Below are 13,860 nucleotides of genomic sequence, written 5' to 3'. Positions count from 1 at the left end.
AATGCCTTTATAAATTAATATTCTCCTAAAAATGAAAATGTATTGGAAGCATCCATGTTATTCAAATGCGTCTTGGACATAAAAGGAAAAATATTGTTAGCTGACAATGGTTTTGTAAACATGTCTGGAAGATGAAAAGCATTACAAATAGGAATAAGCTTGATGGATTGACCAACTACCTTTTGTTAAATAAAATGAAAACATATTTTGATATGCTTTGTTCGTTCATTAAATGTAAGATTGTATGCAATTTGTATGACACCTCGTCTTCATAAAACATCAACTTGACTATCATGTTGAAGATGGAGATCTTTCAAATTTTTCTTAAGCCATAAAAGCTCACAATATTCTGCTTCTATAGACGATCTGCACAAGGTGGTTTGTTTCTTGGAATGCCATGAGATTAAAGAATCTCCAAAACAAAATACACGAAACCCAATAATTGACTATCTAGTGTCAAGATGACATTGGCCAATCAACATCACCAAAAGCCTTTAAAGATAATGAATTGTAATATCACCAAAAGCCTTTAAAGATAATGAATTGTAATGGTTGTTGTACAACAAAAGCTATATCAACTCTTGTAATGATTAAGTATAATAATCTTCCAATTATTCGTATGTATTATCAACAAGGTCTGATCTTGAAAATATCAAGCCTTGTATGATCCTTTTTAACTAGGTTTTCATTAAAATTATATATAACTTATGCTTTAACCAAACAATCAACGTCTATTTATACACGTCCAAAAATGGTTAAATGGTCACAAATGCCAAAAATTACCTTGAACAACTATAAAGTTGGTATTCTTATAAATATGGATATTAACATGAATATGATGAACTAATAAAAACAACCAAGCTTTTGTATTTTGAGAAAACGATAACTTTATCTAAGTTTTTGTATTTTGAGAAAACGTTAACTTTATCCAGAATTGGTCATTCCAAACTAACTTCATGTCATATTAAGGTATTTTTATTTTGATAAAAAAAACATATTACTGACTCGTCCGAACAAGAAAAATAAAATTATGAAATTTCAAAAACAAGTTTGAAATACGTTGTTATTATGTGTTACATATTGCTACTGTCAGAAAAAAAAAATGGAAGTACAAAAAGTACATTGCTATTACAGGTAAATATTGGTAAAAAGACTAAACCCCATTGTTATATCCTCTTATTTGCCCAACGAAAAAATAGAAATCCCTTACCATACTTTGTTAGATCAAATTACCCATAGAAATTAACAAATATAATTAAAGTCGTGAACTATTGGGAGCATATGTAGGGAACTAATAGGTAGCTTTACTGCAAAAGTTTGTGAAAGAAATGGAATGTAGAAACACATGCATGAAACATGGAAGAGATAAAGGGAAAAAAGGCAAAATGTAGGAAATAGCAACGTAGGAGCATATGTAGGGAACTAATAGGTAGCTTTACTGCAAAAGTTTGTGAAAGAAATGGAATGTAGAAACACATGCATGAAACATGGAAGAGATAAAGGGAAAAAAGGCAAAATGTAGGAAATAGCAACGTATTTTACTTGTGCCACCAATATGGGTAGTATAATATAATTAACCCATACTAGCAACAACACACTAACATTTTATTTACCCATGATAGCAACATACCTACATTTTTTTTTACTCATAATAGCTCTATATTTTATTGCTTACTCATAGTTGCAATGTGTTTACTTATAATAGCAACATACTTGTAATCTTTTACAAATAATAGGAACCTAGTTATAGATATTCTTTTACACATAATAGCAATGTATTTATGTTTCGCTACCAATATAGGCAATGTAGTGTACTTACATTTTGCTATTATCTGTAAAAAGAAAAAAGAAAAAAAAACACTCCGTACAAAATAACAAGATAAACAAATCAAACTATTTACAACATATACAATGAACAAATAGGTAACTTAACTTCAAAATTTTGTCAAAGAAATAGAATTACATAAGAAACATGGAAGGTAAAAGTAAGAAAGCTTAGGAGAAACTGAGTACAAGTTAAGTAAAAGTAAAAAATAAAATAAAAAATCCACTCAAGGACTACACCGACCTCCAAGTAATTAGTACTAGCAGAGGATGATTAGCTTATGTTACACACTCCAAACCCCACATCTTTGTTTGCTCATTGTCTTCTGTCAACACCTCTTCTTCTTCTTCTTTTTCTTCTTGCTTGAGCATTTGTGCTGGTTTTTAACTTTTGAGATTTAGGCATGAATCCCTTTAACTAGCCATTTTTTTTTTACAGTTTCCAGTAGCACTTGGGTGTATGGCTGTGAATACAAGAAGAAATAGTGAACATCTCAAGTGTAACATACTTAGCCAGAATATTTATAACTCAAACTAGTTTGTCATCTTTAAACTCAGTTTTCTAGCATAGGGTTAGTAGAGTTATCTTCCTGATACAAAATTCTAAACAAGTTAGGTCACTTGTTGCTCCCAATTTTTGTATGGGTACCAGAATTCAAAGATCCTAAAAGGTTGAGGATGCAGTTGTGTTTGTATTTATATTTATATTTATATTTATGTGTAAGTAACAAGTCAGAGAAAGAAGTTATCTTATGGTTCACATAACTAAGTGATATAAACTAAAAAACATATTGGACGGAATATAGATAAACACATCGCGCTTTTAAAGTTTTATCGATTTAGCTACTTAACTATCTTCTGTATAACATAAAAAATGATACTTCATTGACTCAACTGATAGATTGGTGAGAGAGTTGTGCTTTTCTATATTTTTCACTTTTTTTCAGAACAGGGTAACTGAGGAAAATTGTATTTTCAAACCGACAAAAGTATAACTTTTTAAATAGAAGCATACCGTATTTTCACCATTTTATCAATTTAGCTACCAAACTTATTATCATATTATGATAATTATAAAAACTAATAAGAATTTAATGACTAAATCGATAAATTGGTGAAAGTATGTTGTGCCTTCTGTATTTTGTCCTTTTCAAAAAACCTGGTAACTAATAAAAATGATTTATGACTTGAAAACAGTCAGAAAAGTATAATAATTTATCACTAGAGAATAGTCAAGTGGCTAAATCGATAAATAGGTTACCTGCATTTTGCACAACGTTTTATCATGCTTTTTATTTTTTACTTGGTGTAGCTATGAGCTCAAACTGCTGAGTATCTTTACCCATATTCTATGGGTAGACACATTTTTCAGTATTTGGCATATCTTCCAAAGGGGATGTTTTCAACCATAGTTTCTTTCACAAAATTTCCCATTACAAAATGAGATTTGTAACAACAATCATATCATTCACCTCCCTATTTTATAAGCATAAATGTTTTATTTTAATAGTATACCTTAAACTACCACTATTATATCAAATATAAGAACTTCTTTTCTCTTTAAACACCCACCCACAAAATGCCAACCTAATGTGAGTAAACCAAGAGGTTACGCTATCTTGAACAACTTCAAACAATTTAAGCAAGCAAAGCCTAGCAAACAGACACCTATATTAATTACTAGAGACCAAAAATTGGCCTTTCGTTTAGACTTTTACTTGATATTAATGTATTTTATTTTATTCATTGCCTAACCCCAGAAAGTGATGATGCTAAACAAAGACAAGAGACAAATGAGTCACACTAAAGAACATAAGCATACCGCAATCACACCTAAAAGTGTCACTTTCTATCAGCACATATAGCGAATCTACCATGTTTGATCAACAACTCCCATGAAATAATCTACCAGTGCATTCCCAGTTATAGCTGTTTAACCACATCTAAGTATAGAAGATCAAATAGAAATGTGAGGGGATTACCAGAAAACTCAAAAGAATTCAGTCCCGGAAAATGACTTCCGTGGCCATGTTCATCAATGGCTGCAAGCAATCCGGTGAGAACTTTCTTGCAAACATGTAAGAGTTTGTGAAATTAGACTGTCGCAGCTTGTAGACGAGCTCAGGCGACACCTCCGGCGGATAATATGTATGTGGGTGTCCATTAACACTATCAGTCCAATTCACACGAGTCAGTGTATATCCGGTACACCCTTCTGGATCCTCCATGGACAACAATGTTGGAAAATAATGCTCTTCAGGGTAACACGATTGCGGCCTCAGACAATTCAGCTTGAACTTCTTCCATAGCCGCCGATCACTGACCACCAGCAGTGCGTGCCTACGCGTCAGCGTAAAGAACTGTGAACCCATTCGAAATTTATTAAATGGAACTTCGGGAACCATCACGCCTTTCCCTCTGGCATTGTACCTGTCCAAAATATTGGGATCTTTGGAAATTATCTCGATGAAGCTTTTGTACTTCAAATGTCGCAATTCGGCTATTTGATGCGATTTAACTTCGAAAAGGGTATCGTAAAAGAAGTTGAAAGAGTGAAGGGGTACGCAATGCTGGGAGATAAGCGTGAAAAACGCGTTAGAAGGATCGTCGAGTAGTGCGGTGGCAAGGAGACGACGAGCGGCGGAGACGAGAGTGGCGGTTCCACGATGAGTTTTCTTAGCAGTAATGAATCGATCTTCAGAAAAAATCCCACCAGGGCTTTTGATTTTGGTCTTCACAGTTGGGTCGGCGTGAACATACAAAGAGTAGAGATGACGATTTGATTTGTTGCCATTAAAGAACTGTTCCCATAAAGGGGCGAAGTGAAGGTCGGAGTTTGTGAGGAAGAGGAAGGCGATTTTGGGTTTAGAATTGGTGGATCCGAGATGGGATTTAGGTCTAGATGGGTTGTTTGCGTTTGATTCAACGGCAGCGGCCCTCCGGAAAAGGGAAAGATCTTCAAGTTCCTCGGGGAAGGAGATGGGTGGTGTTGGCGGGGGAGGGAGGATGTGTGGGGCTAAGTAAAAGAGACCAGGAAGACATAGTAGGAGTAGAATGATTGTCGGGATTAATGGCGACGGTGCTGCTGCTACTGCGGAATTGGACGAAGATGAAGAGGAGGTTATCATCATTGTCGAGTGAAATTTGAAGTTGAAGCAGTATTGATTTGGTTCTTAATTCAAGATTATGGATTGGGTGTGAATTTCTGCATAGTGCTCAACCGATGGTGAGGGGTTTGGGGCCTGGGGGTGATGATGAAATGAGATGAGATTGGTTGGACAACACCATCAAAACATAAATGTGATGTGATCTCTGTATATTCTATACTGAAAAAACAAACAAGCATCTTTATAACAATTTTAAAATCTACTTGTATACATTCAACATACTAAATTACAAATTTTGTAGTTGCACCATTTATCTGATGGTTTTACTCTTTTTTTTTTTTTTTTAAATGAATTGTTTATGTGAAGCTTCAAAATTTTGTCCAAATATATAAGGAAATTCATTTTAATCAATTTATATCGTTATTATTGAAGTTGTTATAAAATTCGATCATTTATATACACACGAGATGGTAAGAGTTTCATTTAATTATATACAAATTGACCAAAAAAAAAAAGTTAAAACTTACCTAAGTATATTAGTTAACATAAATAAGTTGTAAATTTGATTAATCCTTTATATTATTATCTAATAAACCAGTAAAAAAAATTTCGTTTTGCAGGGGTCGGAAGACATGGATCTATACATTATCTTAAATATGTTGTAAATTTGATGAATCTTTTATATTATTATCTAATAAACCAGTAAAAATTTCTCTGTTTTGGAAGGCATGGATTTATACATTATCTAAAATATGTTGTTTTGCAAAGGTTGGAAGGCATGGATCTATACATTGTCTCAAATATGTTATTGTTGCATTTATGTACTATTTTGGTCATGGAGTGTTTGCAAATGGATATTAAAACAAATATTTTATTTATTTATGTATTGATGTGGAGGTCATTACATTACTAATCTCAAACAATTTTTGTCAAAATAACAACACCTTTTAACTGAACCTTTAGTTTCAAATAATATTCACTAAAATAACATTCTTTAACTACATTTAACTATTGAAGCTTTAGTCTCAAAATAATAATCACAACATTTTATTCTGATAACAACCCAAAACTCACTTATATATATTCTCAAGATTCCACCTACATTTTATTGTGATAACAACCCAAAACTCACTTACATATATTCCCAATATTCCATCTTATCTGAGTTATTCAATAACAACCAAAGTCTTTTAAAAAAAACTAATTGTGTAAAGATGACTAACAAATAAATGGATATAAATAAAGTAACTTTCATTATTAAATCGGTCAACATTAACTAAAAAAAGCTAACATTATAGCAAAGAATTAGGAACTATCATAAGAGAGTCTTCTCCATTAAGAAATAAGATAGTTTTGAGTCTCATCGTTATAACTTCACCTTCTGGTACAATAGATCCAAATTCATCATGCAACTAAAATACTTGAAATAAAAGACCCTTATGTTACCTTTTTATGACAAAGAATTTACCCGATATAATATTGAAATATGAAATTTACCCTTCTCAATCATTTAAAATACAATATATATATATATATATATATATATATATATATATATATATATATATATATATATATACCCAAATCCATTTTTTTAAAATATTTTTACTACTTTATAATCTTTTTTTGTAAACTGAAATCAACTAAATTGAAAAAAATAAAGAAAAGGACGAAAATGCCCTACCTTCAAAATCAGAGGAACATGGTTGATGTAATGCTCTTCTTTCCTGAACGATTACTCTCAGCACAATCGTTAACCTCTTGATGGCTTCTTTTTCCCTTCTCGCCATCTTATGTTTTGCAATCGTCAAAGAATCAGGTAATAAACCAACTGTGCCACACTCAAATGTTAAGAGTTTAGTGGCATTTAGATCATATTTATAGTCTAAAACATTTTAAAGACACATTTATTTGGCAAAAAGGAGAGAATCGATGCAAATGCATAACTAAACCTTGTTTAAACTTTAAGTGACATTTGTGCCTACTAAATGAAATAAAATATTTCATATGTCCAAATAAGCTTTTTTTTACCGGCAAACTAACCTACTCCTAAAACCACATATGTCTCCTAACGAGACTTGAACTCATGACTTCTCATTTGAAAGTGTTACTCCTTACCACTAGACTAAAGACCCTTTTGTATAAATAACCCATTTGGAAATAGTTTCTGAATTTAAAAGAAAAAACCCAAAAACAGAATAAACAATCTTGGAAACATAAAAAAATGCATTAGATTTCTGAATACAAATAACCCATTAAACAATTCCTAAATACAAATAACCCATTTGGAATCAGTTTATGAATTCATGTGGGGAATCCATGATCACATAAGTTCAAATTTGAAAAGGAAAAAAAATATTCCCGATGATTTGCCCAACATGCTTGTAAGCTTCTTAACCTATTCCCATCTAGTGGCATAACTAAATATGTTTGGTTGGAGCTCAAGATAACTCATTTATGAATAACTTTCATCACCCAACACATAAAGCCATTGAGATGATGACTGATAAAGCTACAACAACACCAATAAAAGCAAGAGATAGAGAAGCAAACCTATAAACATGATTGGCCTGAATATCAAAAAATGGTAACAGAGCATACCAATACCAAGGAATCTGCAAAATTTCAAGAAATATATTATGTTATTTAAAATTTTAAAAAACAATTACCAACTACAAAGCAATAATCAATGGAGAAACTGATACTTGATAAGGAATATTAACAAAATCAATGGAGAAACCTTATATAACTTCCAACAATATACCACCTAAGTTTCATGTCTATTGTCGTTCTTCCTAAGCTTTCCCAATACCTGATGAAAATTGGAAGCTGATAAAGATGTAGATGAAAGTGAAGGTGAGTGAACATATGAAAATTATAAGTTGAAGAAAGTTAGCTTTTGGAAAGCAAATTTGAACTGAATGAGTAATAATAAGGTTGATATTATTCCTTGTACTTCTTCTCTATATATGTTTTTGCCCAGGAAGCTTTGGATATAGTTTCCACTAGATAGATAAAATGAATATGGTTAGCTACTAATTATGGATAATTCATGTTGGTTACCAATTATTATATTATTAGCTATTTAAGTCCAAATATACTAATGTTTACCTAATTCATGTAGAACTATGCATGGTCATATATAATTTAACACATAATCAATTATGAATATTGAATGGAGCTATGTAAGATTGATTAAACAAACACAATTATAGTCACAATATATGTTCTCCAACACAACCAAATTTAATAACGTTAATTACTTATCTAAGATTGGTTCGATCCTAGCTCTAGTAATCTAATTGTCACTAAATTACTAGGTATCAAGTTCATGCAATTTAATATTCACTAAGCTACACAGAAACTTGATTTCAAGCAATTTAAGTATCAAATATTAGCATGCTAGGTATTAACAATCAAACACAAGCATTTAACCAACTAGCAAATCCATAACTAATAAACTAAACCATGAGTTAAAGTTTCATCTAGCTAAACATAAGTAGATAGATTCAGCTACTCATGGCTGAATTCAAACACACAAACTCAATAAACAAAAACATGTTTGAATGTACCAACTAAAGGTAAAAGTTTATGATCATTTCTTCTTCCTTGGATGTTAATGCTCGATTTCTCTGCCTTAAGCTCCTCCAAAAATCATCTTCTAAACCTTTCAATCTTCAGAAGTCTCGCTAAAATCGTAAGTACCAAGGATTTATATAGATTTTGAGAATTACCCTATTCACGTCGTGAGGCAAGGCTTCTCACGTCGTGAGCTCAGTCAATATTCATATCAAACATGGATTTTGGCCTCCGGATGCTTATCTTTTGGAAACTTAACACTCACGTCATGAGATATGATTCCTCACGCCGTGAGGCCGTCTTTTGGCTGAAAAATTCATCTTTTAAGCTCCAATCCTCCAATGTTCCGATCCTTGTTGCTTTTGGTCCTTATTCCTCAAGATTGCTCATTTTGGTTGAATATTACAATTAAATCTTAATAAGTACCATTTATCTTTGAAATAACCAAAATATTAATCAAAATGTATTAAAATATTGCCTAGAAATGTGTATAAATATGGCAATATCACTTAACCTGTTAGTGTCAAATGTTGATGGAGATTCATATTGAAGTCGTAGCTCCAAAATCATTGTAGATCGGCTCATGGTTAAAATTGTTGGATTAGTGTCTAAGTCCATAACTATTTTGGTATGTACTTGACCCGATGTGCATGGTCCTTTTGGGTTGCCTTCACCAAAGAAACTTGATAGGATAAATTATGGAGAGATAGGATTAATTATGATTTATTATATATTATGAGAATAATATATTAAAGGAGAAATCATATTGTATAATTAATATTAGTCAATAATTAATTAAGAATTAATTTTGTGGCTAAAAGAGATAATTAAACTTGGGGGGACTAGAACTATCAATTGTGTGATGGTTGAATATTGGGCTAATGGACTCCATATTAGAGGAGTGGACGAATTCTATGGGGAAACCCATTAGAAATTGTCCAAGGCCTCTAAAGAGGGAGTCCATGGACTGTTTAGGGCATAAGCAGTCAAATTAGGGTTTCCTTGTTAGATAACCCGAATAGTCTCACATATTTAAGGACCCCTAGGGCGCCAAAAACGTGGCTAACTGATTCCTTAGGGTTTCTAGATGTTTTTGGGTGCCTCTTCTCTTCTACTTTTTCATCCTCTTGCTCTTGGTGTTTGTGAGCCATTAGAGGAGTGACACTTGTGACTCTAAGCTTTCAGAAGCCAATTACAAGGAGGATTTGAGATTGTTATTGCTACATAACAATCAAGGTAAGATCTAAAACCTATTCTTATGTTAATACTGATTATCACATGCTACATATAGGGTTTAAAGTCTTGGATGAATGCATGTACAATAGAGAAACCTAGATCCAAGCATTATGGTTTGCATGAGCACATATGATGTTCTTATGGCTTAAAACCTATCAGTGGTATTAGAGCCTTGATTGGTTTCTATTGTATTGATGCCTCGTATATTCATTCTTGCTGTAAAATCGATTTTTTGGCTCTCTGTCTGATGAACTCGACGACTTCTCATGTGAACTCAATGAGTTTTGCTATCATACAAAGAGATTTTTAGGATTTCTTGCTGTTTTGCTTAAGGATAATTATCTAAATCGTTTTTGACTAATAAAATCCGAATTATATGATTATCCTTTCCAAATCAAAAGATAATTTCAAAGTAATCAAATGTTTACTTCCTTATATGATAAATGTTAATTTTTGGATTATTTGATCATTATCTTGCATGAATTTGAATTAGGTCGTAATTAGATAATCACCAATTAATTGTTTAATTGTCTTATTTGTATTTTGATCTCATAGTTTTGAAAGGTTTCAAAACTTGCCCTCAAGTTTTGGAATTTAAATTTTAATTAAAAGGTTAATTTTAAAATGTTAAATTCTAAAACCCTAATTTTTGAAAAAGTTCAAATTGCACCCTTATGGTTTTATTAAATTAATTAAGTGTATAATTAAAAGAGAGTTAATAAATCCATAGTGATATGGTTTACATTTAATTAAATTAAAAGTGTAATTTATTAAATTAGACCACCTAGTTTTTAAAAGTGTAAAATACACCCTTATACTATATATATATAACATTAAAGGTCTAATATTATATATGTATAACTTAAACTGCTAGTCTTACCGTTAGTAGGCCTTATTCACAAAGCCGATCTATAAGGGGGGGGTATAAGGTTATGGCCTATAAAATGGTCGTTTAATGGGTGTCCACTCTCACCCACCGCTTCCTTGATTGGTGGAGGGCCGTTAGCCGAACGGGTAGGATAGGGCAAACCTTTTACATTAAAAGTATAATGAAGTATAAAGTAACTAAATGTTTTACAAAACTCCCAATCTTAGTTACTTTAGACAAAAATGAATTTGATGCAATTCCATGAAATTACACTTTGTATCCTTGCGAAGACGTTAGTGGAGCGTGTGTGGTTATGTAACACCCAAAGTTTTGAAGGCCAAGAAAGGAAAGAAAGCCTTAATGTTAAGGGGCGACTCGGCGAGTCCAAGGAGGAACTCGGCGAGTCCAAGGAGGAACTCGGCGAGTCAGAGCGGGATCCAGGTTGAGGAGTAAGTGACCGACTCAGCGAGTCGGCCAAGGTGACTCGGCGAGTCGGCCAAGGTGACTCGGCGAGTCTGGTATGTGCGTGGAAAACCCTAAATTCGGGACTTGGAGCCTATATAAACGTCTTAATCTTCTTCCTAGGGTTCCTTACTGCCTCTTTAGCCCTGGATACCAAACCCTAGCCGTCATATCCTCTTTTTGAGCCATTTGTTGCCTTGGAAGGTGCATTAAGCTTGGAGAAAGAAGAAGAATCTTGAGAGTGCAAGAAGGGGGCTGTAGATCCGGGATTGGGAAGACATTTCTGAGCTTTTGGAGGTATAAACTAGTTCCTGGACCCTTTTTACACTTAGATCTATGTGTGGTTGTTGGGGCTCTTTAGCCATAATGATATTATTTTGAGTTAGAAGCCGGATCTGGAGTTGCTACTTCAGATCCAAGTGTGTTATGGACTGGAGAAGCATAAAGTATCAGCCCTTGAGTCGATTTTGAAGCCCCTTGGCCTTAAACCCTAGTTTATGGTGCTTTTTTCCTAGATCTCCATCTCTACACGTAAAGTTTGCAAATTTACGTGGGGAATATGCTTGGGAAGGGTAGATCTACAGTTTGGAGTCCATGCATGACCCAAAAGTCCTCTACATGTATGTAGATCTGAATGAACTCGGCGAGTCCTTCGAGTGGAGTCGGCGAGTAGCATGAAGATGAGAAGGAACTCGACGAGTGGGATGAACAGCTCGTCGAGTCGGTTGATGATGGGCATGAACTCGGCAAGTTGGAGGAACAACTCGGCGAGTTGGATGTAGATTGCCTGGCACCCGGCGAGTCTGTTCTTGGACTCGGCGAGTCAAGTCGCGTAGCCCCAAACCCTTCGAGTGGAGACTCGAACCAGTGAGTCGGGTAGAGACTCAGCGAGTTGGACAGGTCAGGACTCGGAAATCGTGGGACTCGGCGAGTCATGGACTGACTCGGCGAGTCATGTCGTGAATGGAAGGACCCTGAGTATGTGAACTCGGCGAGTCAGTAGGTGGACTTGGCGAGTAGGGTTGACCTGGAAGATTGACTTTGACCAGGACTTTGACTTAGACCAGAGTTGACTTGGTTGTCTGTTGGGGGTCAGTTTGACTAAGTGTTGCATTGATATTGATAGCTCGGGAAGCTAGTAGAGCAGGAGTTCAGTGAGTGGTCGGGCAGCAGTTAGTGGGATCATCAGCCAGTTCAGCCGGTGCAGGTGAGTTTCCCTTTGTATGAATGGATCTACGGCCACAATGCCGACCCATGTAGTTATGAGTAGAAGACCCGGGGGTTAGCCCTAGGCGCAGTATGCTAATATGATATTCAGGACGAGGTCCAATGATAGAGGGCGGGTGCTCAAGGAATAGTTTATGTGATAGTTTATACTTGTTGTCTGTATGATACTTGTATGTGCCTGGTAGGGAGGTGAGTGTGGGCGAGGTCCCGTATCTCACCAATAGCAGAGTGTGGATGGAGTTCCACATCTCAGTAGCAGCAGATCAGGGGCGAGGCCCAAGTTAGGGAAGAAGTGAGGGTGGGCTGGGCCCGTACCTCACTATCAGCAGGAGTATGGACGGGGTTCCATGACTCATCAGTAGCAGGACAAGGGCGGGGCCCAGAGATAGGCGAGGACTTAGGACCAGATCCGTTAGTATGTGTTTAGCTTATGTGATGTGATATGATATGTTTATGTGCTATTATATGTTAGTGGGCGAGGCCCTGTGATAGGAGAGGCCTAAGTGAAACAGATATGTATCCGAGCGGGGCTCGAAGCCAGGTGGGGCCTGGAGCGGCAGGGCCGTTGTAGCGGGCGAGGCCCGAGGTAGGGGCGAGGCCCAGGATAGTGGGCGTGGTCCAGTATGTGCAGTATGTGGTTATGCATGGTATGTGGTAGGGCGGGGAACTCACTAAGCTTCGTGCTTACGGTTTTCAGTTTTGGTTTCAAGTACTTACGGTAGCGGAGGGAAGAGCTCGGGGTGATCACATGGCACACACCATAGTTTAGACAGCCTGGGAATGCTTACTCTGATAACGAATATGTAATTTGGAAACTAATACTTTGTTTATGTTTTGAAATGATGAATTTGCTTAACGTAATGTTTTATTAAAAGAAATTTTTAGTCTTGAATTTTGGGACGTTACAAGTTGGTATCAGAGCCTTGGTTTGAGGGATTCGGACATACTCTCGGGTGTGCTTGAACTCAAACCGAGGGGTCGAATAGAAAGTTTTCAAAAATGAAAAGACAGTTTTGTAAAAAGAATTTTGAGAACAAAAAACAGTTTTAGAAAAGCAAAAAGGAATTCAGAAAGAGAAGAATTTTGAAAAGAGAAAAAGGGGTGTGGTGCATGCAATCAGCCGAGCTCAAGTAAGTACCCCAAAATACCCATACAAGTTTATGTTATGATTATCCGTTGATAGAACAGCATGCTAGAATAGGACTAAGGATCTAGGGATGATGCCTTATGTGCCTGTTATTTGTGCTTTTGAGCTGCATGATAGTGCTAATTAGACAGTAGTAGGATAGCCTGTCTAGGTTATGCCTGAGTTTATGAGTTTGTGTTGAATGCTAGTTCAGATTCTTGCTATGTGAATATGATTGCTTGAGTATGTTATGGTTAGATTTTCCCTTGTCCGAATGTTGTTTGCTTTGTGCATTGTGGGATTCTGAGCGATGGGAGTTAGCCATTAGGTGGATACGACACGCCACATGTGATCAGGGTTGAATAATCTCAGAGTGTTGGATTTGATCCTATTGTGCAGCTCTCGTCTGAGTCCAACCATTGTAGGAACGA

At 35.2% G+C, this 13,860-nt stretch overlaps 1 protein-coding gene across 1 annotated transcript; it reads right to left on the bottom strand.

Moving 5' to 3' along the window:
* Positions 1-1,880: 1,880 nt before the first annotated feature.
* LOC111911561 (glycosyltransferase BC10) lies at positions 1,881-5,155 on the bottom strand. The gene is made up of 2 exons (XM_023907317.3): positions 3,807-5,155; positions 1,881-2,288 (listed from the first exon to the last, which is right to left on the bottom strand). The coding sequence occupies exon 1, from the start codon at positions 4,953-4,955 to the stop codon at positions 3,825-3,827; it is 1,131 nt and encodes a 376-aa protein (XP_023763085.1). The 5' UTR covers positions 4,956-5,155; the 3' UTR covers positions 1,881-2,288; positions 3,807-3,824.
* Between the last annotated feature and the right edge of the window lie 8,705 nt (positions 5,156-13,860).

Source organism: Lactuca sativa, chromosome 2 (assembly GCF_002870075.4).
Source record: "Lactuca sativa cultivar Salinas chromosome 2, Lsat_Salinas_v11, whole genome shotgun sequence".
In the NCBI taxonomy this organism is placed as follows: domain Eukaryota; kingdom Viridiplantae; phylum Streptophyta; class Magnoliopsida; order Asterales; family Asteraceae; genus Lactuca; species Lactuca sativa.
The sequence above is the reverse complement of the archived record's forward strand: the minus strand, read 5'-3'. Positions and strand labels throughout refer to the sequence as shown.

Coding starts and splice junctions, on each gene's coding strand:
- LOC111911561 (XM_023907317.3), bottom strand. CDS start 4,955: ATGATGATAACCTCCTCTTCATCTTCGTCCAATTCCGCAGTAGCAGCA.